This window comes from Prionailurus viverrinus, chromosome D4, assembly GCF_022837055.1.
Source record: "Prionailurus viverrinus isolate Anna chromosome D4, UM_Priviv_1.0, whole genome shotgun sequence".
NCBI lineage: Eukaryota > Metazoa > Chordata > Mammalia > Carnivora > Felidae > Prionailurus > Prionailurus viverrinus.
This window is the reverse complement of record NC_062573.1, coordinates 16,700,420-16,726,504: the sequence shown is the minus strand read 5'-3', so window position 1 is coordinate 16,726,504 and position 26,085 is coordinate 16,700,420. Positions and strand designations below refer to the sequence as shown.

General features: G+C 38.6%; 1 protein-coding gene across 3 annotated transcripts in view; it reads right to left on the bottom strand.

Annotated features, from left to right (window-relative positions):
- The window catches only part of SVEP1 (sushi, von Willebrand factor type A, EGF and pentraxin domain containing 1), a 199,200-nt gene that overhangs the window by 124,897 nt on the left and 48,218 nt on the right, over positions 1 to 26,085 (bottom strand). For all 3 annotated transcript variants that reach the window (XM_047830252.1, XM_047830251.1, XM_047830253.1), the window contains exons 4-6: positions 16,241 to 16,399; positions 14,703 to 14,882; positions 5,917 to 6,096 (exon numbers count right to left, since the gene is read on the bottom strand). In XM_047830252.1, coding sequence (XP_047686208.1) covers positions 5,917 to 6,096; positions 14,703 to 14,882; positions 16,241 to 16,399 — 519 coding nt within the window. The remainder of the gene's footprint in view (positions 1 to 5,916; positions 6,097 to 14,702; positions 14,883 to 16,240; positions 16,400 to 26,085) is intronic.

Here is a 26,085-nt window from a genome sequence, read left to right as displayed (position 1 = left end):
TCACTTTCAGTTTGTGGAACATTTAAGGTTCTGAAGTATGAAAGAGTAAACAGAGTTCTGCATTCATGGATTAAGCAAAATATCCAGCAGTCTCCATTTTATGAGTTTTTATTGGTTCCATCTTTATTTAAGTGGGCACATTATGAGAAAAGTTTTTATTCCCTCCCTCCAATCACTGTGTCATAATCGGGGCCCTGACCCTTAATGTTATCTTTGGAATCAATGAAGAATAACAAATGAAGGGGGCAGAATGCAAACAAAATGGAAAACCAAGACTAAGACTTAATGTAGGGTGTGTGTGTGTGTGTGTGTGTGTGTGTGTGTGTGCGCCTGCCCATATGCACATTTATTTGTTGTAGGAATGATTCTCCCGGCAGCAGTCCTAACATCTTTAGTTTGCATCTCCCATGTAATAATCGCTAACATGTATATACTATGTGCTGGTCATTGTTCTAAGTGCTTTACAAGCATCGACTCATTCAATCCTATGCACTAAGGGGTATTGTTACCATTCCCATTTACAAACAAGAGTCCCAAGGCACAACTATGGGGAAGTTACCCACAGTCTACATTCTTGAGGTCACCCCGCAGCTAAGTGGCAGACTCTCTGTGCCCCTAAACACTTCACCACCAGGCCTCCTCCCTGAAATTTCTTTTAACCGTCTGTGCCGGCAAATGCAATGGTTCCTGAGAAATTGGTTTCTTCCTTTTATTTTCGCCCAGTATGTGCCAAATGACTGCCCAGCCTTGCTGTTCCGCTGTGATGAAGAGCAAAACACAGAGCCAAATTTGCGGTTCAAATGTAATGACTACGTGGGGCTCAATATCCCTTATTTATGGATGGCTCTTCATAAATTAAGAAAATTATTTTTTTTTATTTTTTTTTAATGTTTATTTATTTTTGAGACAGAGAGAGACAGAGCACGAACGGGGGAGGGTCAGAGAGAGGGAGACACAGAATCTGAAACAGGCTCCAGGCTCTGAGCTGTCAGCACAGAGCCCAACGCGGGGCTCGAACTCACGGACCGTGAGATCATGACCTGAGCCGAAGTCGGCTGCTTGACCGACTGAGCCACCCAGGCGCCCCAAGAAAATTATGTGATAATTGTTGAAGATTTTGTTCCCTATTAATATTCTCTTTTTTATTGTTTGCTTACGGTATTTGGGGTAAACATGTCTTTAATTATTTATATAGTCTAACCTGCTGATTTTATGTCGGCTGCTTTTATACTTAAGTCCTGAAATTGGCTAACGCTCACCTATTTTAACTATACTGTCTTCTAATTTTTAACGGTTTTATTTTTTTCTTTATATTTTAATATCTATGAAGAATTAATGTCAGTGTCTGGTATGAATTAAAGACATACGAGAAATTCACTTTGTTTCATTTGTTTTTCCCAAAGAGCCAGCCAATTTTTCTATATTATAAATTGAATAAATCTTTTCTTCACAACTGACCTGTGATGCTTCCTTAGTAATACATGAAACTCGTAAGTTTCAGGATCTATTCAATCATCTTGATCTATATGGCAGTACTTGCAAAACTCTTCATTTTTGTGTTTTCAGTATATATTTTAAAACCCTGTAGGAGCTACTTTCTCTTTACTATTCTTTATTACTCTTCCCTTTTCAATCTTATTTTCGTGATTCTTGCCTACATATTCTTCCAGATAAGCTCTAGAATCACTTCCTAATTCCAAAAGAGGGTCAAAAAGAAAAGCTTTGTTGGGATATTAAATGAGATTGCCTTTTACCTATACATATATTTAGAGAGAACTTTCATTTTGATACAATTTTATTAAAATATTAAGGTATGTTTTTTGCTTCTCAGTAACATTTTCTAGTTTGTGTGACACAGGTTCCATGCACTGCTGTTTAAGATTATTCTTACATATTTTATATTTTCCACAAATCTTTTGAATGTGATTTTTCACTATATATTCTGCTTATCACTGTATACGGAAAAGTTCTTTATTTGGTATTCTTATGACTTTAGTGAACTCTCAACTCTCTTAGTAGATTCATTCAATTTTAAGACATGTAATCTACAAATGATGATGGTTTTAAATCCCCAAAGCTCTAATCTTAAGATTTATTACAAGTGCTCCAGCTTTGAGAATACTAAACAATGGATGATTCTGAGCCAGCACCCTTTTCTCTTCCCAGATTTAATAAGACTGCCTATATTGTTCCATAAGTGGCTGTGGGTTTAAGGACATCTTTTTTATTATGTCAGTTATCAACAAGAGTTCCTCAGAATTGTATTGAAAATGTGATTTAAACGATGATGAATGGCATTTTTATCTTCTACCAAGCAGCCATGTGAATTTTTCCTATTTGTTATGGTGAAGTAATTTATTATGTTGATAGATTATATCTTATTTTAAGCCCTTCTGCATTCCTGGGATAAACCCTACTTGTTTGACAGGCTATTCTTTCAGATATGGATTGGTAGCATATTTGCTGTCATAGTTTATTACCTGTTTTTTGGTAATAGCTATCGGGTTGCCAACAAAATAACATTATTTTATTTGTTAATATAACCTGTTTAGCTTCCCATAACTTGGGCCAAATTATACAGTACAGAGTTACTGTTTCTGAAAAGTCTGGCAGAGTTTCATTGGTCCCTCAGTCAGTTTTGGAGAATTAAAACTCTGATAACATTTTCCACTTATGACTAATTATACACTTGCATTTCTACTTTTTCTTGATTCATTTAAAAACTTTCATTTTCATAGAAAATCATACACAAAATACCAACGATTTTTATTTTATGTGAACATATTTATGTATGATGTTTTATTATTCCTTGAAAAACCTCTGGCCTCTTATATTCTTTGTTAGAGCTTCTTAGAATAATTTTACTTTTGCATTTTTCTTACTTATACTTTAAAAATCCATTATTTTATTCAAAGATTTCCCTCTTACTCACTCTACGGCATCCCATCTCCCTTTATAGCTCATTTCCTTTACTTAAACATTACTTAAACTTGAAAGTATTTCTTTCAACTTCCATTGCAATCTTTCTTTTCCTAACTTTTGAATTTAATGTTTAATTGTTTCCACTTCCCTGATTAACAATAAAAGGATTTATAACTATAAAATTACATCAGTGTGTAATTTAGCCCATATCTCGTAACTCTGGTTTTAGAAATTTCTCATTTTTTATTTTCTAAAAATTGTATTTTTAAATTTCTCCTTTATCCAGTTAATTCACTTCTTTTATGACTCTTGGTATTGGAGTCTATACACTTTTGTGTTTTTGTCTAGTTTCATACTTTAGAAAATGTTAAGGACAATCATTAATAACATTGACGTGGTTGTGTGGGTTTCAAGTGACCTTTCTTTTTCACTGTTTGCCTTTTAGTGATGTAAAGAATTCATTTGAAGAGTTACTGTTTAATATTTAAATCTTTATGTATTTAAATATTTATGTATTCAAATCTATTCTTTTTTCCTTTTATTCTCAGGAAATTCTTCTCCATTAAAAATTAAGATTGTCTGGGGCGCCTGGGTGGTGCAGTCGGTTAAGCGTCCGACTTCAGCCAGGTCATGATCTCGCGGTCTGGGAGTTCGAGACCCGCGTCGGGCTCTGGGCTGATGGCTCAGAGCCTGGAGCCTGTTTCAGATTCTGTGTCTCCCTCTCTCTCTGCCCCTCCCCCGTTCATGCTCTGTCTCTCTCTGTCCCAAAAATAAATAAACGTTGAAAAAAAAATCAGATTGTCTTTTATTCTTAGAAAGTTCCCCTTCATAAAAATCTGTACCTTTTCTTACATTTCACCCCTTAACTTGCCCAATTTAACTAATTAACTTAATTTAGTGATTTTTTTTGTGGGTGTGTAGTGAGAGTCAAGACTAATTTTTAGATAAACTTTTTCCCCATTGATTTCTGAAATTTCCTTTACCAAGTGCTATATTCTTCTATAAACTAATGTTTGTTTCTGTACCATATTTAGTCATGTGTAGCTCCACTGTTCTGTGCATCCTTGCACCATTAATGTGCTATTTTAATTACTGTAGGTGCACAATCTGTTTTATGATGGTGAGAATAAGTTCTCCCTCATTTTACCTCATGTTCAAAATTTTTGTTTTGTACCTGTCTATTCTTCAACACACATCCTATTCATTTATATCAATTTTTTAAAAATCAGAATTATCATAGTAATTACGGTTGTTGTCAGAATTTGGAGGCTACAGTGAGTGGTTCTCCAATAAACTGTAAAAAGGGATGCAATCTCCCTTTGATGGTTACATAAATCACCAAGATTTGCATATGCTTTAAATCATTACAGAAATGCACACAATGATTTTTAAAAGAACTGAGAATAGGAAAACCTTATTAGATGCATTATTTTTTTTTAAGTTTTATTTTATTTACTTTTGAGAGAGAGAGAGAGCACACAAGTCAGGGAGGGGCAGAGAGAGAGAGGGAGAGACAGAATCCCAGGCAGGCTCTGTGCTGTCAGTGCAGAGCCCAACTCTGAGCTTGACCTCACCAACCCTAAGATCATAACCTAAGCGGAAATGCAGAGGCTGATGCTTAAGTGACTGAGCCACCCAGGCACCCCAGTATTACTATTTTTAAAAAAAGATTGGGTCCCTCAGAAGAGGAGTTGATCAGCCATGGAAGCAGGGTAAGAGGTGATTCTTGGGAGTAAACATTAGTACTTACATAGAAAATCTAGTGTAAGGAGACAACATCCCAACTAAAGAAGTTCATTGACATTTATTGTGCCATCGTAAAGGCACCTTTCTATGATGGAAGACCCATCATTTTTACCTCATTTAATTCTGTGGAATATCTGAAGGGCTATCTCCCTTTGTCTGGGTTTCATACAAACTAAGTGTATTCTTGACTTGGGTGTCCTTGCAGCTTCTGTCTACAGGGAAATACAACGTATTCCAGGCCTAACTCTTACAATATCCATAACAGTAGGCATCTCATTGCTAATGAATTGAATTTTTGCTTAATAGTGAATTTCATTTGCCCATCCAGGAGAGATTAATCTCTTCTCAGTTTGATAATATCAGTTTTTCTTAGCTTAAACAGTGAGGGTCAACTTTTGGACTGTTAAATGAATCCCCCCATACCCTGTAAGCTCAACAACCTTCCTGGTGATACCTTCACCAACCACGGATCCAGTACTAGATTATACTAGAACAAACCTGTAAATCAATTTGGAAGGAAATGACAGATTCATAGTACCTAGTTTTCCCATCTTGGGTCCTGGCATATTTCAATTTATTCCTTACATATAGTTCTTCTTTTTCCTTTTTTGGAAGTTGCTTATTTAATTATATACCTGCCAAGCTCTGTATACTACATCTGACATTTTATAAGAATTCTCATCATCATCATCATCATTATCGTTATCATTTGTATTTACAGTGTATAAGGAGCAGCAAACTGGAAAGATTCCTGAATTTATTCATTCTGGACCTGATTTCAGTAGTGAGATGTCACAACTCTTCGAGAAGGACAAGGCAAAAAAATCTTCTGATGAAACAGAATATTATGGTCTATCCTAAGGTTCACTGGTTCATAATTTTGTCCTTTTATCAACAAGGTAAAAGTAACTTCTGTTTAACAAAGCAAGGGAATCACACAGAATTTGGTCTTTAAAAAATCCATCCAAATTGGCCCCAGTTAAAAAAACATCATCACCATTTCAAGCTGTAAACGTCAGCGACTCGGATAATGGGATTCTGGTGTCTTTTTATCAGTGGAGAGGAATAAAACTGCACATTCGTTTATGTACCTGTATACCTGTGTCTCCGCGCATCTGTATACATGGATGTGGATTTATATTCATAATGAATCAACTTCACAGAAGTTCTAGGCCTTCACAGAAGAAAGGAGAAATCAGAGAGCAAGAGAAATAAATCACCAAACGCACCATGCCTTCCATGACTTACCCACACACCGAGGTTCTAGACCATCCCACTGGGTGTTAGCTTGACAAGTAAGCTTAGCACTTCCTTCTACTCTGTACCCTTCATCACAGGTAACCAAACACACTGTCTTGTAGGACATTTCCTTGGTAGAACAGCTGATGCGGCCATGTTTGGGTTGGCGAAGATGGGGGCATGTTCGTACTATATAAAATGAAAAACACTGGGTCACACTTTACTAAATAAAGACAAAAATAGGAAGTTTAACAATGCCTACACGTTGCAAGCAAGAAAATAACTTTTCTTAAAATGGAAAATAGTAAATAGCACATCATTATGTTTTGAGTTAGTATGGGACAACTGAAGGCATGTGTTTCATCAAATGCATTGCCCTAGGAAGATCCCGGCACTTAACCTCCTGCCCATAAGTGGGAAACTTAACCTGTCTAAGGAGTCTGGTCCTAGATGGACGATGATACCTGTAGATTGGAGGTGGCTGACAAAGGGAGGGATCTTCAGCCTTCAGCTGGGCCTCTGCTGAGCTTTTCCAGGCTACATTCCAACAAAAAGAGGACGTCTTTTCCAGGACAGGGATTCAGGTTCACGATTAACTCAATTCTCAGATCTCATGGGTACATCCTGACCCCAGCCTCTGTAATCTTCAATTTCAGTATCCTACTCCTTGACTGTAACTCTGCTCCTTTTGGCCTTTTCACTCCTTTCTTCCAAGACACTTGCTGCAAACTCTACTTCATGATGCTAATCTTGACTTACGCGCTAATGTTGTTTTGTTTGTGTGTTTTGCTGCTTTGGCAAAGAGTGCCAGTTGTGCACCCGATAACATTCTTCCCGGTTCTATTCAGCACCAAATATGCACAGTTAGAAGGTAACAACTGCCCACCTCCATCACTATGATTGACAGCCAGTGAAATATAAGCTGCAGTTGTGCGGGATGTCTGGAAAAGCTTTTTAATGGTGACCCTGTCAATTGAGAGAGTACTTTTTGCCTTCCCCTCTCCTCCTTTGTTGTCCTGAAATACGGACATGAGGGATGGTACCCCAGCATATTATCGTCTAAGTACGAGACACTACTATAGAATAACTATCAAGTACTAAGAGGGTACAGCAAAAAAAATTAAAGAAGCCTGGGTCTCTGATGATAATGGAGCTATCATACCAGCTTCTCGTCTTCTTTTAGATGAGAGAAAAGTAAACTCTTAATTGCTTTAAGACATTGTTATTTGGGTCTTTGAAATAGCAGCAGCTGTACACAATTCCTAATTTCCTGTGCCCAGCATCCATTCACTCCTCCTTTGCTACTTTCCTAGGGAAAGGTTTCTCCCCTCTTTCAGCTCATGGGATTTGTGTGTGCTCCAGCCCTGCTCAGAGGAAGAGCATGTGACTTAGGATCACATTTCCCTGGGCTCAGAAGTGAGCAGGGACAACTGGTGACATGACCCTTTTTTCTACCAACTTCAAAGCCACCCTGAGAGAGTAGCCAAGGGGTATTTACTAACCCCTCAATGCCGGAAATGCCCCTGTGCCTCAGTCAGCCTCAACACCACCAGCAGAAGTCCCACGGGGTGTCCAGAGACATATGCCTTTTCCTAGTACTGCAAATTCTAACTTGATGGCTTCAACACTACATCAGAGAAGCTACGAGAGAGTACTCATGCTGATTCTGCCTCTACAGGTCCCCAAATGGAATCTGTGCTCTGAGCTCTCCTGGCAAGATTTTCCTCACTGCCCAGCCCACCAAAATCCCATAATGTGTTTTAGGGTCTCTCTCAATTAATCCCATGATGCCCTATATTTCTGTTTCTGACAATCTCATAGGAAGCCCAAGGCTCCAAAGTTATCCCTCATCTATCAGGGTCATCCTCATATACGTCTAATCCAAATCTAACTCACAAGCTCTGGCACCTGCCCTCTGAAATACACAATCAGTCTTCAATAAATCCCCTCATAACCTAAACTTCACTTGTGAACTTTTCTCTCACTTTCTTATCTTAATCAGAATCCAATGGTCTCTTATAGACAAGGCCTGGAGAAAAAGATGTCCTCTTTGTTCCTTGTGCCTTCCCAGATTATTCTCTCTTCCTCCTCCCTTCTCTGTAAAACCTTTTAGCTCCCACGAAGTGTCAAAGTGTCATATTAAATATTCAACATCTTTCTCCCCCCAACTGTCTGCTGACCTCCGGGCCACTTCTCATTCTTTGAAGATTTTATTCTGTCTCTGTCTCTGTCTCTGTCTCTGTCTCTCTCTCAGACACACACACACACACACACACACACATTGATGATTTCATTGTCTGTGTAGATGATCATTCCTGTATTGTGGGGTCATATTCTTCACCTCCTTTCCTGCAATAACCAAATCCTTCACCTATTTCATTGCCTTATCCTCTAGACCTTGCCATCACCAAGCTAACATCCCACCCTCTGACAACAACCTCCTGTCTTCTTGGATCACTCGCTGAAGGACTTCAACTCCATCAGTTTCTGTACCCTACTGGGCTCTCCAATATGTTGTGGGTTCTGTAGATAAAATCATCTCTAAAGAATTTATACTCTCTCTACTTCTTTTTCTCCAGTTCTAGCTTAAACCCACTCCCTTCAGATTTCCAATCAGGGGAAGGAGGGCAAGGGAAAAGGAGAAAGGAAGTGGGAGGATAAGAAGAGAGAAGAAAGGGAAGAGAAGGGGAGGAGAAGGTAGGTATAAGAGAAGGAGGGGAGGACAGAAAAGGGAAAGGGGATATGAAGGACAGTGTAGAGGAGGGAGAGGAAGCTGAAAAATAGGGAGGAGAAGGTAAGGTAGGAAAAAGGGAAAGGGGAAGAAAGAGGGAGCAGGGAGGCTGTCCAGCCCCGTGGAAATTTGTCTTGTCAGACAGCATGGACATCCCTGTCATAAACAGAAATACAGAGAGGAAAAGAGGGTGCATTTCTGTTAGATATGCCAAAGGATGGTCACATAAACTCATGTGCTCACAGACAAAATCCTACAAGCATCAGGAATAGCACAAAAAAATAACCCCTACAGAAGAACCAAGTTCTACTATCAACAATAGCACTTCTGCAACACTAAAGTCCTGAAGACAACATAGCAATCTCTAAATATTTTTGAACAAAATCATTTGGGACTCAGAATGTTTTGGAGGACTCTGGGTAGGATGCATTTTTCTTTCTTCCACATTTCTGTATTTGCCAGTTTTTCATATCAAGCATATATTTATGATGAAAGCTTAACTTTATAATAATAGGAAATGAAGTTGGGGCAAAACATTCAGTGCCTATTCAACTGAAGTCACCGCTTGGCAGGATCTATTCTGAAGGAACCCATTCAAATGATATTAGTCGGCAGAGCATAAATATTGGGTGCATTAAATATATATTTAAGGTTGATCATTCTTAGAGAAAAGACAAAAATCAAATTAGAAGTTAAACCATAAGCCTGTGCCTTTCAATCCCTGAGATGGCTTGGATCGAAATCAACTACTAATGACAAATGAGTAGACACATTTTGCCTTCCACATCTTGATTTTTATTGAATGTGCCCATCATGTAAGTAGAATCATTGCTGAGTGCATCAAGGGCATAGAACTATTTTGCCTTCCACAGTTTGGTTTTTACTCAGTGTGACCACCATATGTAACACAATGCCAAGTGCCACGTGGAATTAAAAGGTAAGATAAATCCCTATGATCAAAATGTATAAAATCTGGAAAGCCATATCTTAAACAACTGCTTTTAGATTTAAAACACTGATGAAATCACTCCAGCTTTCCCACTCAAAATGAAATGGATTCGCAACATCTCTCAAGAGTACTGATAGTAAATTAGAGTTGGTGTTTCATACACATACAAATTATATTGCTTCTCAAATGTTGCTTTCAATAAACTCTGATTGCTCCTCTGAGAAAACAAAGCATATGCAAGGATTCCTAGTTAGCCCTTAAACATTTTATACTCCTTTTCAACCAGGAATGACCATTTATTATCATTCTTAATAGGAACATGTTCATTTATTAGTTTCAATAAAAATTTTTTTTATTTCAACAAGCTGACAAATTGTGCAATAAACGTTTCTTGATTCACATTCATGTCAAAGCAACCTTAAATGCTCATTTGGTCTTTTTAGAAAATAGCAATCGTTCAAGAATACAGTCTACTAAGAGGTAGACACTGTGAGACTTGCTCTGGTTCTCATTTTAAAGACTAATTAGATTTCCACCCATATAAATAATTCCTGTCAAACCCGAATTGTGATAGCATCTATACTGAAAATAAAATAAATCTGATATTAAGTGTAGGATTCTTATTGTTGTGTGAGCCATTTTCTGAGGAAACCTGCTATCGCAAAATTTCATTTACTGTGATATTGTGGCTTAGTTATCATTAGGAAACCACAAAAAAAACCCTTCCTAGTTTAGAAATAAATGTATAATTCAGAGAAAACTGAACAAAAAGTATAAATGCTTTATGATGAGTACAGAGGAGGAAGAAGCCTCAAGCCTATTAAGCATTACTTAACACTATAAAACATTAATGATGCAAAATGAAGTTTGTAAAAGGCTTTACATTTTAAACTGCTCTTTCATTTCTGTCTCGATTTCAGGAAGATTTGCAAGAAAGAGATGACATAACTAAAACGATTCTGTTCGTACCATTAGATTTCACCTGGAAATGTAAAATACAACTTTCTCCAGTTATCCGCCCTGAAACAGAAGTGAATCCCAATGCAGCTGTCATATTTCATTGAATGCCAGATGCCCCATTTGTGAGGCACACCGTTATTTTATGTGCCACTAATAAAGAAACAGTAATATCTATGAAAGGATTTCATGCCAATGACTTTAAGGTACATCTGAGTTTTTAGAGACGTTAAAATATGGGGGAAAGTGTTTTATAATTAATGAAATATGGTATATATTTTCAAAGAGCAATATCTCAAGTAATTAAAGTCACAAATGATGTGCCAGAGTTAGGGAGTAGATATCTTCATTCGGGACAGCTTTGTACACTAGTAAGTTATGTGTAGCTTTGGGAATGAAACTAAAGGGATCTTTTAATCTTTGATTAACATTGTTTTGTTTACATTGGAATATCAACTGAAATCACATAAATAAGAACAAGAATGCTCTTTAACAATGTGAATGCATAATGGGAAGTGACGCAGTCCGACCATCAGTATATCTATTTATCAATGGACTTATCAATACATCTATTGATCAAGTTCTTGATCATTCACCAGAGGTATAACTAAGGGTTGAGAAGAAAAGATACATTCTGTGCTCATAAAGAACTCAGTCTAGCAGAGGCGATAGACAAGCTGATTAATAAAAGTTAAGTGTGTTGGTTTGTATTATACCGAGTTGGTTAAGCTGGGAAACAAGCTGTCAGACTCCCCTTACTATAGGGCAGGTTAGGGTTGGTCAGAAGAAGAACGTGCCCTGGATTTTGGAAAGCAGCCTGGGCCACTGTAGCCAGACACAGTGATGGACAAATGTAGACATGTCCCACGGATCCCAGCTTGTCTTTGCTTGCCTCTATTCCATGTCCCAATTGTTGATTGTGTTGGCCTGAGGAAGCCCCAAGCTTGCTGCCAGGCTCTTGGCTGTGGAACCATGGAAACCTTCTCTAAGACCTCTCAATGCATTTCTCCTTTTCAGTCCCACCCCAGCAGCAGGGCAGGCTTGGTTTCATAGACTGAGTTGGTAGAAATACCTCCGATGCTCCAACTTCTCTTCTAGATCTTCAGTTTGCCTTCAGCTCCTTCCAAAATTGCATAAGGTCCAATTCCTAAAATAAATCCCTCATCCCATGACACTCGTGGTCACTGTGCCTCCTTGACTGAGCCTGACACACAGAGCACAGGCTCTAGAATGAGGGGAGAACGGATGCATGGACACACATACAGAAGTTGAGATCATCCCATCCAGGCTGAGAAGGCTGATGACAGCAGAGGGTTTATATAGAGAGACAAAGAGCAAATTCAGGGCCATCAGGCACTCAAAGCTGTGGTAACAACTTGTCAAAGGATGGCTTCCCGAGAGGACATGGCCATTTCTTATGGCTTTAGTGTAGGATTTGAGGCTCAGGGTGTAGGCTGTGGAGGGTAAAGAGGCAGGGGTTGGACCTTACCCTGAAGGCGTCGTCTACCCACTTTTCTCACTCTTCTTTGGAAGACCAGTAAATGGAAAAGTTAAAATGTAACGTTTTCCACCCTCTGCCATGAGGTATTTGGAAGAAGGGGTAGTGATTTTACACAGAGCTGATAACTGTTGACTTTATAGGAATATATCTAAGAGGCTTTCTGCGATTAACTTTTTCAGGCATGGGATGTGGCTTTTTTACCATTTGAGACTGCATGACTGAAAATGTCTTTCCTTGGCCTTCCCACATAAAACAGTAGCTGATCTGAGCTCAGAAATCTAGGGTCTGATTCTTTTCTCTCAGACTCCTGGCAACATACCCTTATCTTCTCATATTTAGAATGGCTAATAAGAGGCTCAAGTCTGATTCTCTTTCCTTTGTAGGTAATATTATTTATTTCTAACTGTGAAACAGGCACAATTTTCTATTTTTCCAACACATTCACAAATTTCACTACGATTCTTTCCAGACATGGATCTGTTTTCAATAATTTTTTTCTAGCACTCATTAAGTGATTTTAAACTGAATATCAAAGATGTTCATTGCACATATTTTCAAGATTTCCGCTTGGGGCTATGTTCTTTTTCACTCCACTCTCTCTCTAGGTTCCAAATATGAAAAGAGTCTATTTCCCGGGACTATTCTCATGTCACGTTATCATTTTATATTTTTTTAATCTTTGAAACTCTGCTTTCCTTTCAGAAGAGTTTCTTTTTTTAAAAGTTTTAATGTTTTATTTTTGAGAGAGAGAGAGAGAGAGAGAGAGAGAGAGAGAGAGAGAGAGAACGAACGAACAAGCAGGGGAGCGGCAGAAAGAGAGGGAGACACACGATCTGAAGCAGGCTCCAGGCTCTGAGCTGTCAGCACAGAGCCCGACACGGGGCTCAAACACGTAAACTGTGAGATCATGACCCGAGCTGAAGTCGGAGGCTTAACCAACTGAGCCACCCAGGCGCCCCTTTCAGAAGTGTTTCTTGAGTTGATTTTGTAACTTATTAATTTGGCTTTTAACTACATCTATTCATTGTGTCTGCAAACTTTTATTTCCTCTTAAGAAATCCTTTTGTTTTCAGAGATCTCCTATTTCTTGGAATCCTGGCCTTATTTAAGCACTGTAATTGCCTTAGAATCTCAGTGATTCCATTTGTTTCCCTTTTCTTTCAGGACTCTCTTGTTCAATTTTGCTGATTTCTTCCTATTTTTTTAATGTTTATTATTATTATTATTATTATTTTTTTGAGAGACAGGGAGAGAGCACAAGCAGGGCAGGGGCAGAGACAGAGAGGGAGACACAGAATCCGAAGCAGGCTCTAGGCTCCAAGCTGTCAGCACGGAGCCTGACGTGGGGCTCGAACTCATGCACCGCGAGATCATGACCTGAGCCGAAGTTGGAGGCTTAACTGAGCCACCTCAGCACAGGCGTGCCTCTTCTTTTTTTGTAGGTACACAGAAGAGGACGGGTTGGGACCTGAGTTAAGCAGACTCATACTTGCAGATGGTAAAAACCGGTAGGTGATAACCACAGTGGTTGTCTCCTGTGGCTCACAAACGACCTCAGAGCCTGAGTAGGTGGGCTTCCCTTATGAGTGCAAGAGCCAAGAGAAAACTCCTTACCGTACTCCAGTGAGCTGTGTGATGTGGGGTCCTGGAGCAGTCAAATCCTCAGCAAAGTGTATTGCCAAAGGATGCCTGGGGGATGTGGTGGGGGGTGAGGTTGCCAGATTTAGCAAAGCAAACAAACAAATGAGGAGATCCAGTTAAATTTGAGTTTTGGAAAATCAACACCTCATTTTTAGTATAAGTAAATCCCACATCTTGCATGGGACTCACTTACACTAAAAGTTGTTGTTTATCTAAAATTCTCGTCTCGCTGGGTGTCCCCTGTATATCATCTGGCAACTCTAGGTAGCGGGTGAATACTGTATTCAGAAGCTTGGAAAGGAGGGATTCTCAAGGCCTTTGGCTTGTTCCCCTCTTTTCTTAGATAGCCGTCTTTTCCAACCCTACTTGTGAAACCTTAGGAAGTTGTGTGTCATAGTTGTAAGAAGAAGGAAAGGAGATCCTACAGATGGCGAGAGTGGAGGTGAACTAAGCTACCATAATATTCGTCTTTTCTCTGTGTGATGTGGGAGCCTCTGCTTCTACTCGAGGTACAGTCCCCACTTCTATTGGCCTGACTAGACTCTGTGATCTCACTTTGGCAAATCCCCACTCTCTACAGCACACTGTCTATTCCAAGCAAAGGCTGGAGACATACAAGTTGGCTCACTGCTCCCACTGCCGGACCCTCATGTGGCTCCCTGAGTCCTCCAATCACATGAGTCCTCAAAGCCCTCATTCTAACCCTCTCCTTGGCACCCTATTTTGGCTGCTTGAAATCTGAGGTTTGGGGTAACCTGTCCATTTCCTTCCCAGGAAGGCCCTTTCTTTGCTCTCTGTCTGTTCATAAAAGAAACATAGAGGGCATAGTTTACCATGATGTGGTCAATTGAACTTAGTAGTTCTGACTTCCAATGTCCCTATAATTTTTTTCTCTTTCTGTGGTCTGTGGTCTATGAAATCAAAAGAAACAAAGAACTTCACTGGTCCATTAAAGGTTAAGTCAAGGAAATCAAGCAAGGCAATCAATAAACAATGTGAACTGGCAGTCTGCATACCTCTGCAGGAGCTCTCTGAACCGGACCACAAACCATTGGGTAGACACAGAAGGATGCTGCTTCCCACGAGGTCAAATCCAGGGTTACATCGGACCCCACAGGCTGCATTGAAGTGGTTGTTGCAAGTGTTCTGGATAAAGTAACCGTTTTCGGGAGGCCTCAGGGCAGGGCAGTGGACAACTAACATTTACAGAAAGAAAATAAAAAAGCAAAATTAGCTTTTTGCCTATGAAACAGCCTCCTTTCCTGTGTTTGTTTAAGAGGACATTTTACACACACAGCTAAATTACCCACATCATTCCAATTTACTGCATCTCAATTTCTAAGTGCATATTTGAAAGAAGAACCCTTACATCTCACTCCTGTTAGGTATGTATTTACTTCCAATTTTTTAAACAGAATAAATATATTTTAAGCCCTAAAAATGTTTTATTTTGACATCTATGTGGATATGAAATTTTCTAGTTCTTGATCTTCATAGGTCATAACCTATTTTCCTTCTTTTTTTTAATATTTATATATTTTTGAGAGAGAGACAGGGACAGAGCATTAGAGGCGGAGGGCAGAGAGAGAGAGGGGGAGACACAGAATCCAAAGCAGGCTCCAGGCTCTGAGCTGTCAACACAGAACCCAATGTGGGGCTTGAACTCACGAACTATGAGATCATGACCTGAGCTGAAGTTGGACGCTTAACCAACTGAGCCTCCCAGGTGCCCCTATTTTCCTCCTTAATTAAGGTGGCATAAAACAAAGAATAAATTCAACAAAGTATGTTTGCTACAAATCCCAAGAGCCACAGCCTCTTGTACATGTTACAGGCTAATCACACAGTTTTAATTTTTGATATGAATAATATCAAGACACTTTGCTCATAAACATATTCTCTTAAATGGATATAAATATCACCAGAGCCCAAACTAGCTCATTTGTTATATTTTTTTGTTAAATTTGTGGCTATTAGATTCATATTTAGATCTTTTTCAAGTACTAAATCTTTCTGGTTTCATAGTTATTGGGGTCTCAGATCTATTTTCTCTGGAGCAAGATATGGGTGTATGCATTAATAAGAAATGCTACTTAGTAAAAGCAAAGGGGGGCACCTGGGTGGCTCTGTCAGTAGAGTGTCTGACTTCAGCTCGGGTTATAATCTCATGGTTCGTGAGTTTGGGCCCCATGTCAGGCTCTGTGCTGACAGCTCAGAGCCTGGAGCCTGCTTCGGATTCTGCACGCGCGCGCGTGTGTGGGTGTGTGTGTGTGTGTGTCTGCCTCTCCTCCGCTCATGCTGTCTCTCTCTCTCTCTCTCTCTCTCTCTCTCAAAAATAAAAAATAAAACAAACATTAAAAAATATTTTTAAAAAATATAGCCACCTTGGTGCCTATGGTTATAATTAAAAGAAAAAAAAAAGAACTTCCCCCAAATAAGATTAGAGAAAGGATTATTAGAGATCATTTAAAATAAACTGGATGGAAATATCAGCATCATTTTTCTTAAGAGATCAGCTTTTGTATTTCCCATTTGCCAAATGTGGGAGGCTCACCTTCACAGGTCTGGCCGGATGCCCGATATCCCTCCTTGCAGACACAGTCTTCCAGGGACGTACTTCCAGGTGGAGAAGTGTGATTTTCATCAGGACACGGAAGGCAAGTGCTGATTCCTCCTGGAGAACCTTCTGGTTTGTATGTCCCTGACGGGCAAGCTGGGGAAGTCCATTTTATATTAATTGATGGTAAGTGATAGTTAACATTTTTGAGACTAAGTAGGCAGAAAAAAATCCCAATAATAGCTTTCCATACCAATAATAGTATAATTCAAGCAAGGACAGAAACAGAGATTCTTTTTTTAAAGAATAATGTAGTTTGTTATTTACAGGTTAGGATGTGGCCTCTTCAGTCTCACAGTTAATTACGATTACAACACAACCCAGCATGAGATGCCTGGGCTTATTTGTGGGAAAAACCAAAACAACGACGCATGTTAAGGGACTAAAAGGAATCAGTGATACAGGACATATAAAAATTCTTTTTTTTTTTTTAATTTTTTTTAACATTTTTTTATTTATTTTTGAGACAGAGAGAGAGAGAGACAGAGCATGAACAGGGGAGGGTCAGAGAAAGAGGGAGACACAGAATCTGAAACAGGCTCCAGGCTCTGAGCTGTCAGCACAGAGCCCGACACGGGGCACGAACCCACGGACCGCGAGATCATGACCTGAGCCGAAGTCGGACGCTCAACCCACTGAGCCACCCAGGCGCCCCTAAAAATTCTTAATAAATACTGTTGACTCCGTATTCTCCTACCCCACCTGTGCAGCCCCACCTCCCCTACCACACTCTGGGATCGTCTGCCAGCAGAGGAGAAGAGCCAAATACGCAAAAACCAAGGAGCCCATTGTTTCTGTTCAAAGCACTTGTCTAAGGATAGAAGAAAGTAAAAGAGGGAAATAATCCAACTGATGGGAAATAGGCCCTTGGAAGAAAAAAGAATTATTAAGACCCTGCTGTCCCTGGCTCAGAAAATCTCATTCTCTCTCTCTCTCTCTCTCTCTCTCTCACACACACACACACACACACACACACGCTCTTTACTGACAATGTCACTTTGAATCTGTGACTTACTCTCTGGAGTTACACATCTACTACAAAATAACCCAAAATTGAGTAAGGAAATTGCCAAAAGGCGTCGGCTGAGTGGCTCAGTGGTTAAGCTTCTGACTTCGGCTCAGGTCACCATCTCGCGCGTTTGTGGGTTCGTGGGTTTGAGCCTGCATCAGGCTCTGTGCTGACAGCTTGGAGCCTGGAGCATGCTTTTTTCCCCGTGTCTCCCTCTCTCTCTGCCTCTCCCCTGCTCATGCTCTGTCTCTCTCAAAAATAAATAAACATTAAAAGTAAAAAAAAGGACATTTCCAAAAGAAGGACTTGCAATGCTCAGCTAATTTGATGCAGCACTGTCAAGTATGCGTGCAATTATTTAAAAATAGTAGCAACAGGGGCGCCTGGGTGGCTCAGCTGGCTAAGTGTCCATCTTCGGCTCAGGTCATGATCTCACACTTCGTGGGTTCGAGCCCCGCGTTGGGCTCTGCGCTGACAGCTCAGAGCCTGGAGCCTGCTTTGGATTCTGTGTCCCCCTTTTTCTCTGCCCCTCCCCCACTCATGCTCTGTCTCCCTCTCTCTCTTTCAAAAATAAACACACATTAAAAAAATAATTTTAAAAATAGTAGAAACAAGTAATATATACTTGTGATACTATTTTATATAAATCATCTCAGTCTACAAAGTATTAGTCAATAGTATTAATAGTGTTATTAATATGTGCATTAATTTTATTAGTATTTTGTCCACCTTAAAGATGAGACAATGGAGGCTTAGAGAGATTTGCTGACTTGAGTGAAGTTACTGAGGAGGTAATACAGCTAGAATTTTTTCTTTAGTAGTTAACATTGGTTTGCTACATTTTTATGACAAAAAAATCAAAGTTACATTTATCTTGTTCTTAATTAGCAAGTCACATATTTCTAAATGGTAGCACATTCCTTTACCCTTCCTGTTGTCATTTGTTTAAGCTCTGTTTCTGAGAAGATAAGGTCTGGCTTATTTATTTAAAAATATATATATATATATATATGGTTTACAACAAAATTGAGAGGAAGGGTAGAGCTAGAATTTTAAAGTAAATATTTATATGGTACTTACTATGTCCCAGGGACTGTTCTACATATTTTATAAATATTATCTTTTTATATCTCCTTAAAGACCTATGAAGTAACTAATATTATTAATTTCCTTTTATAGGTGAGAAAACCAAGGTAGTAAGAGGTTAAATAACTTGCCAAAGTTACACAGTAAGTGGCAAAGCTGAGATTTGAACCTGGATAGTTTGTATCCAGAGTCCAGATTCTTTACCACTACACTTGCTGTGTCTTAAAACCAGGTCTCTTGGATGCTATAGTCCTTGTTTTAACCACTAGAATAGGCTAAAAATATAAAAGAGACAAGATTCACAATATAAGGTAATTATTAGAAAAAAATAACCATGCTTCTGAAATTCTTGATTGTATTTAAAAACAGAAGGTAACATTTTCCCGTGATATTTAGTAGAAAATTCTAGGACTGGCTAGATCTGTGATAGTACTTAAGACTGAGAGAAACATTATAAAAATAGTTATAATGATATGTGACTTATGAAAAATAGCTCAGCAGAAAGAGAACATTGCAATCAAAGCATCACAGTATTAAATGTCGAATTATTATTGAATTATTCATATTACTGAGTATTTCTTTCTAGGAAAAGTTCAGTAAATATTTGCACCAGTCTTCAAGAAGATGCAAGACAACATGGTCTCCTTTATTTTTTTATTATTATTATTTTAAAATTTTATTTAAGAGAGAGGGAGAGAAAGACAGTGCAAGCAGGAGAGGGCCAAAGGGAGAAGCAAAGAATCCTAAGCAGGCTCCACACTCAGCACAGAGCCTGACGTGGGGCTTGATCCCATGACCCTGGGATCATGACCTAAGCCAAAATCAAGAGTGAGATGCTCAACCGACTGAACAATTCAGGCACCCTGAACATGGTCTCCTTTAAACAGAAGTCAGCAGCTGTAGGAGAAAATGATTAAGACGAACACTGAGATGGAGAAGAAAATACAAACTGTAACAGCAAAATTAAACTTCTTTGAGACAGTAAAAAGAAGCCATAAAATTCCATAACAACAGAACTAAGTACACCTAGGAAAAGTACTAGTTGTGATATTAACACGAGAATAAATTCCTTACTTGAAGATTTAGTGCAAAAAAAAAAAACCCTCAAGTTTCAGGTGAAATTAACAAAAAGTGATTGACACCCAGGATAAAAGAAAAGTATAGCAAGCATCTAGGAAAGAAAAGCAAGCACTTATAAATGCAAAATCAAACTGATATTCCATTTCTCCTGTGCAAAAACAAAAGGCAGGAGAAAGAATGGAAATAAGATATATAGCTATGTGGAAAAAATATTATCAGCCCCGAATTCTATATCTAGGCAAGCTATTGGTAAATATGAGGAAGAGAAAGACATTCCAGGATATGCATAGCTTCTGGAAATAAAGACACATTTCAGTGACTGAAAAGAAATCAAAAGTAAAAACTCAAGCATGGGAAAAATGGTATTTAGCAAACAGCTTGAGACTAAGAAACTAGTAAAACATACAGTAAATCACTAAATATCTTGCTAAAATTGCAAAAATGAAAAAAAATATCAAATAAGGCCCTTTTTAAAAAGAAAGATAGATGATCTGGGGTGCCTAGGTGGCTCAGTCAGTTAAGTGTTTGACTCTTGATCTATAGATCCTGTGGTTTTCCAGCTAAGAAGCAGAATCATTTTAGTACCTTTAGTTTTTTAAGTCATGAAGCCATACCTTTATGGGCTGTATTTAGAGGCACAAAGTCTGGAATATGTGTGTATTCACGTAGTGTACATTTTGTACTTTGAATCACTTTGAAAAGTGTCTCAGAACATGGTTCATGGGATTGAGCCCCACACTGCGCTCTGAGCTGACAGTGCAGAGCCTGCTTGGGATTCTCTCTCTCCCTCTCTCTCTGCCCCTCCTCCTCTCTCTCTCTCTCTCTCTCTCTCAAAATAAATACATAAACTTCTTTTAAAAAAGAAATACATATGATCTAAAGAAGAAAATAATCTGCATAATATAAAGAAGAAAGGTTTAAAATATGAGAGAAATTGGGAGATGAGTGGAAAGAGGAACGGGGGGGGGGTTCTCATTTCTTTTTAGGTACATTGATATGATAAAGCCAAAAGAAAAACAGAGGATCAAATTTGTACCTGAAAAAAGCAAGTAACTATGAACAGAAAAAGACTGTATAACCTCCAAATCAGTGGAAGAGGGAAAAAAAACACCAAAGAATACAGATAGAAAAACCCTAGGAAAATAAAAAAAAAAATAACAAAGAATGAAAAACAGAATAGCATAAACTAACATGACCGAAGAAAACCCAAACACATCAGCTATCATAAATAATATTCATGGACTAATTTAACCCTGTTGATAAGATACACACCTAAAATAAGCCAGACCTACAGGTCAAAAATCATTGGATGTACAAAGATACACTAAATACTTCAAAAACCTATAAATTACTACTTTAAGAATAGAAACTTAATACATAAAGAGCTTTAGCCAATGCATGAAAAAAAATGAACACTCCAATTGAAAAGCTGACAAAGAACAAGAACTAGAAATTTCCTACAGGAGAAATGAAAATGACCAAAAATCACAGGATAAACAGTTTAACCTCACTCATAATAAAGAAATACATAGTGATGGCTACATTTTAATTTGGCAAAATTTTTAAAGGATGTTGATAGTCATTTGCCAGTAAGCATGTGAACAAACATTCTCTCCCACTCTGTAGGACAACCTGGGGGCAGACGCCAAAACCCTCAAGTGGAACCCTCCTTTTGATAAATCACTTGATTTCTGAGAATATGTCCCAAATAAAGATGAGTAAAAACATATGTATAATTGTTGTTAACCATTTACACACTCAGCAGTGGCAACAACACAAACGTCAAGAGATGGGGGGTTTGTTAAATTCTTATGACAATTCCATCCAATGGAATAGTAGCCATAAAAATACAAGTCTTGACATGGAAAATCATTCAAATTATGCAGCTGAGTGTAAAAGATGTAGGTTTCAAACACTGTGTTTTATATGAGCCTTTTGGGCTAATAAATACATATAGGAAACTTCAAGGATATGATCTTTAAGGTTATGTATACATGGTATATATTCATAGTAGAATTACGAGACTTTCAGGTTTATTTTTGTTGATCTAGTATTTTCCAGTTTTGCTTCACTGAATAGGTATTACCTGTGCAAAAAGAATTAAAAGTAAATAAAAATTATATGTAAAAGAAAGTCATTGTCTCAAATGCTGTATTTCACAAGGTTACTGGTTCTCTGACCTCAGAGATCACTTTGGTTCCTCCTTCTCCATCTTCTCCAATATCCAAATGGAAACCGTGTTTTTTGGATTTTTCTCTTTCCAAAATCCTCTGCGTTTCCCCCCTCCCTCCATCAGCATTGCCTTATCTTAGATCTGAACTCATTATCTCTCATCCGGGTTTTTACACAGCTCTTTACTGGTCTCTTGGCCTCCATTTCTTCTCTTCATTCCACCATGAATGCTGTGCCTGAAGAGCTTTCTAAAATAGAAATGTGATCAAATCACTTTCTATCTAAAAACTGCACCAACAGGATAAGGCCTTCTCTCTTCACTCTGATCTTCACAGATCTTTGATCTGTCTGTAACATTCCTGTCTGTCTCCTACAAGGGATCAGTGCAATTTCACATCCTGGTTGGAACCTGCTTCAGAATCAAGGAGAGCCTAGTCTTGCATACCTCCTCCATCTCAGTTTACTGGACTTGGGAGTTTGAGCAATTACTTAATTTTTCTGAGACTTGGTTTCTTTGTGCGTAACATTAGTAGTATGTCCCTTATAAATTTTGTTGTTAGGATTAGCAGAAATAATGTGAGTAAATGCCTGGCATGTAGTTAGCATTCAGTAAATTTTAGAATAAGGTCTCCAACTCTTAACTTTCTCAACAGATAATTATCCATCTTTTATAGATTTGTTGTGCCTGGTGGGCGCTTGGTGCTTGGCAAATATTACTTCTTTTATCTTCCAGTTAGCTTTGCCTTTGCATAAGCTCTCCTTTGTCTGAGTGAACCGCCAGCACCCTTCATGACTAACTCGTTCTTCACAGCTCCTCTGACTTTTTCAGACAGATTCCATTGCCTTCGTTTCTGTGCCCCCAGAGTACGTCATGCTTACCTCTGCTCTGGCACATGTCACACTGTATGTAAAATATGCAGTTGTCTCTTTCTCTCAGTAATATGAACACGCCCTTGTATGTTCAGAGTCTTCCAATTATCTGACCTAGCCATTAGCCATTGCATCGCCTGACCAAGTCACTCAATCAAAGAAGGGCAAGGGCAAACAGCTGTGTTGGAAGGTGTAGGGCGGGTTAGTGCGGAAGGAGGACTAAAGTCAAAGAGAATAACAATCAGGTGATGTGAAGGCATTGACCTTGGGGTCAAGACCACCGAGTTGCATGCAACCTTGGCTCTTCTGCTGACAAGGGACAGGGTCACCGGCAAGTGACTTTCTTCTCTTTTCCTACAAACTACAGAAGTTACAACTGATGATGGCCCTGACCTTTTCAATGCTAACATTTGATGATTCTAGAAATAGAATAATACTAGAAAGTAAGTTAAAGAAATCTTCCATAGGAGCAATCAGATTCGGTTTACAGAGTCTACAATTTATTTTTAAAATAATATTACATAAAAAGGAAGCAATCTTAACAATATTACTCTCCAAACTGTTTTGAGTAATCAAGGGTTTATAACATTGGAGAACAGTGTTTTGCATAAAAATATCCAAAAGTACATTTGGAAATGTATTGTGAAATTCATAATGATAATGGAAAACAGACTTTAGGAGAACTATTTAAAGGCATTGCACAATTCTAGTGGGAGAGGTGTAATCAACTTCTTTGATACCCAAGGGGAAAACTCCTCATCTAAAACCAAGCAAAAGTTGAAAATACTAAATAAAACCATGGTTTGAACAAGTTTCACAAGTGATGGTAAAGGGCCAGGTATGTTCTTTTTTTTTGTCATGAAATGTTTCCTTCCTGGAAATGTACCAAATATTATTTCTTAATTGCTCTTTTAGTTGTTAAAATAACCACTTTCTCTTTTCAGAAACATCTTGGCAGCTATCAGCTACTATTACTGGCAGTGTGATTCTTGAAATTATCATGTTGTGCTAACATTAGTCTTCTGCTCGGCTGACAGAGGAATCCTTTGATTGATGCAAATTAAAACATCAGCCAGTTTGGAATTTGTAAAATATAAGGGAGCCTCCATTCTCTCTATCTTATCCACAATATTAAACTGTTAGATGACTATTTTAGCTAGAATAAATAACATCCGTTATACAGTAACAAATATTTTATAAACTTCCTTCTTACACATAATCTAAGATTAATTTTTTAAAACTGTGATAATTGTTAAGAGCCTCTTTTCCTTGCACAACTCATCTTTAAAGGTTAACGAATTCCTTTGAAGAATATAGTGGTACGGTAGCTACATCAGCTGCATTCAGGCTGTGTGCTACACCACCCCAAGGGTGCCCATTCAGGTAGATGACAGTGCCACCCCGGTTCTGCTCTATCTATGAAGGGTACCAAGCAAATGTCTGGGCTCCCAGAGAAAGGTTCTTTATTATTACAACATCATGTTCCTCCTCAACTTTATGGATCTGGTCTGAATAAGGAAAATGTTCCTACAAAGAGTTCTGTTCAAATTTCGAGCACAGGGATCCACCGCCCTAGAAGAGAACCAGTTCTCTTTCCCCATGCCGAGCCAATATTGTCATAACTGCAAGACAAGGACGTGGGCATGCATACAAAGAACGACGCTTCTACCAGAGAGCCGAGATCCTTCCGATTTTCATTAATGAATTAGATAAGGAGACTTTTAACTGCCTTGGATGCTGCACAACTGAATCTGTCGTAAACGAATTAGGAGCCTGTCAATCTCCCTGCCATTGGGTAGCTCATTTGGCTGAAGTGCAGCGTATTTGGACTCAACTGAATTCGAGTAACTGTGTGGTGCCAAAGGAGCAAATGGCACACTCGCGGCGGGACGCCATGTTGCAAATAGAAGCACCTGCTCAGGCTAGAGAGGAGATTACTGATGGATCAGGACAAGTCTATCAAAAAACAAAAAACGAAAAGCCTCAAAAGACTGTGTCCAAAAGAGGATGCATCAGCAAAGTTATTATTATGTATTAAGAAATAATATATGTGACACACACACACACACACACACATGCTGACACGTAAATATGACCTGGCTGAGTACAGAATACAAGGTCTTTGGGGTTGAAAATTCTGTCTTCTTAATTGTCTTAAGGTGTCTACTGTCTAGACGAGAAATGTGAGATCATCCTAAGTTTTATAATGAAAACTTGGTGGGCAAACACTTTTAGGAGAGGCCACTGGGGATTTTAAAATTATCTTTAACCTTGTTTATTCTTTCTAAAATAGCTAATGACTCAGAATCATATAAAGAAGAAAATAAAATTTACTGTAAGCTAAACCACATTGGTTTAATGTTTGACATTTAAGTTGAATCCAGTTTTTTAATAATTATAAATAACTTTCATGCAATCATCTTGTTCTCTTATTTCTTTCATCCATTGAAAATCTTTTCTCTTAAGCAAAATAGTATTAACTTTTCAAACTCATTAGACTATTGTCGAATTACTTTATATTTCTATATTTATATTACTTTATATTTGAATTAAAGTCAAATACTTTATTAGGGCTAAAAGTATATATCTTATTGTACTCTCATGAACACTGGGTATTAACTTTTTTTAAAATTACTAATTAATCAGGCCATTTTGGAGCCTGCAGAGGCCTGCTGGGAACAGGACTCCTAAAATGACAAACATGTCTGGAAGGCTGTGGTCTATGGCCATTTTTGCTGGGAGCACACAGTTCTTAAAGTTGAAGGTGTTTATGCTCGAGATGAAACTGAATTCTATTTAGGCAAGAGATGTGCTTATGTGTGCAAAACAAAGAACAACACAGTGACTCCTGGTGGCAAACCGATAAAAACCAGAGTAATCTAGGGAAAAGTAACTTCTGTGCATGGAAACCAGTGGCATGGCTCATGCCAGATTACAAAGCAGTCTTCCTGCTAAGGCCATGGCCACAGAATCCATGTGATGCTGTACCCCTCATGGATTTAAACTTACTGAAAAGTAAATATAGGTGTAGATTTGTTCTCTTATTAAAAAATAAAATAACCAATTAATCAATTATCTAAATGTGAAATCTTATGAGTTTCAGTGCAACAGGGTTTCAACTTGAACTTAGGGTGGCTCTACCCCTGAGATTCAAATATGTGTAGGTCTATTGCTTGAAGAACGTGAGAACGTTTTGGGAGAAAACACCATCCACGGAAGGGGTGATATTCAAAATATTACAACTCAGTGGCACGACCACTGATCACTGGCAAGAGACATTAGCTGTAGCATCACGCAGAATTCTGCAGGCCCACCCATCTGCCAGACGTTGCCTCTACACGTGCTGGACCATGGGATAGGTGCCAGTGACCCTGGAAAAGGGGTTAGATTAGTGAAGGAAAATTCAAGAGACTTAGGGAAGTAGCCGTTTACCAGTCAGTACATAAGTATTTCAATATCTCAACAACTTTTACAACTGGACTAATGCATAGCTGCTGAATATTAGCCTTTCCTAAGGAAAGAGAGCAGTGGTGCAAGTTGAATCTAAAAACAACCTTGGCAGTAA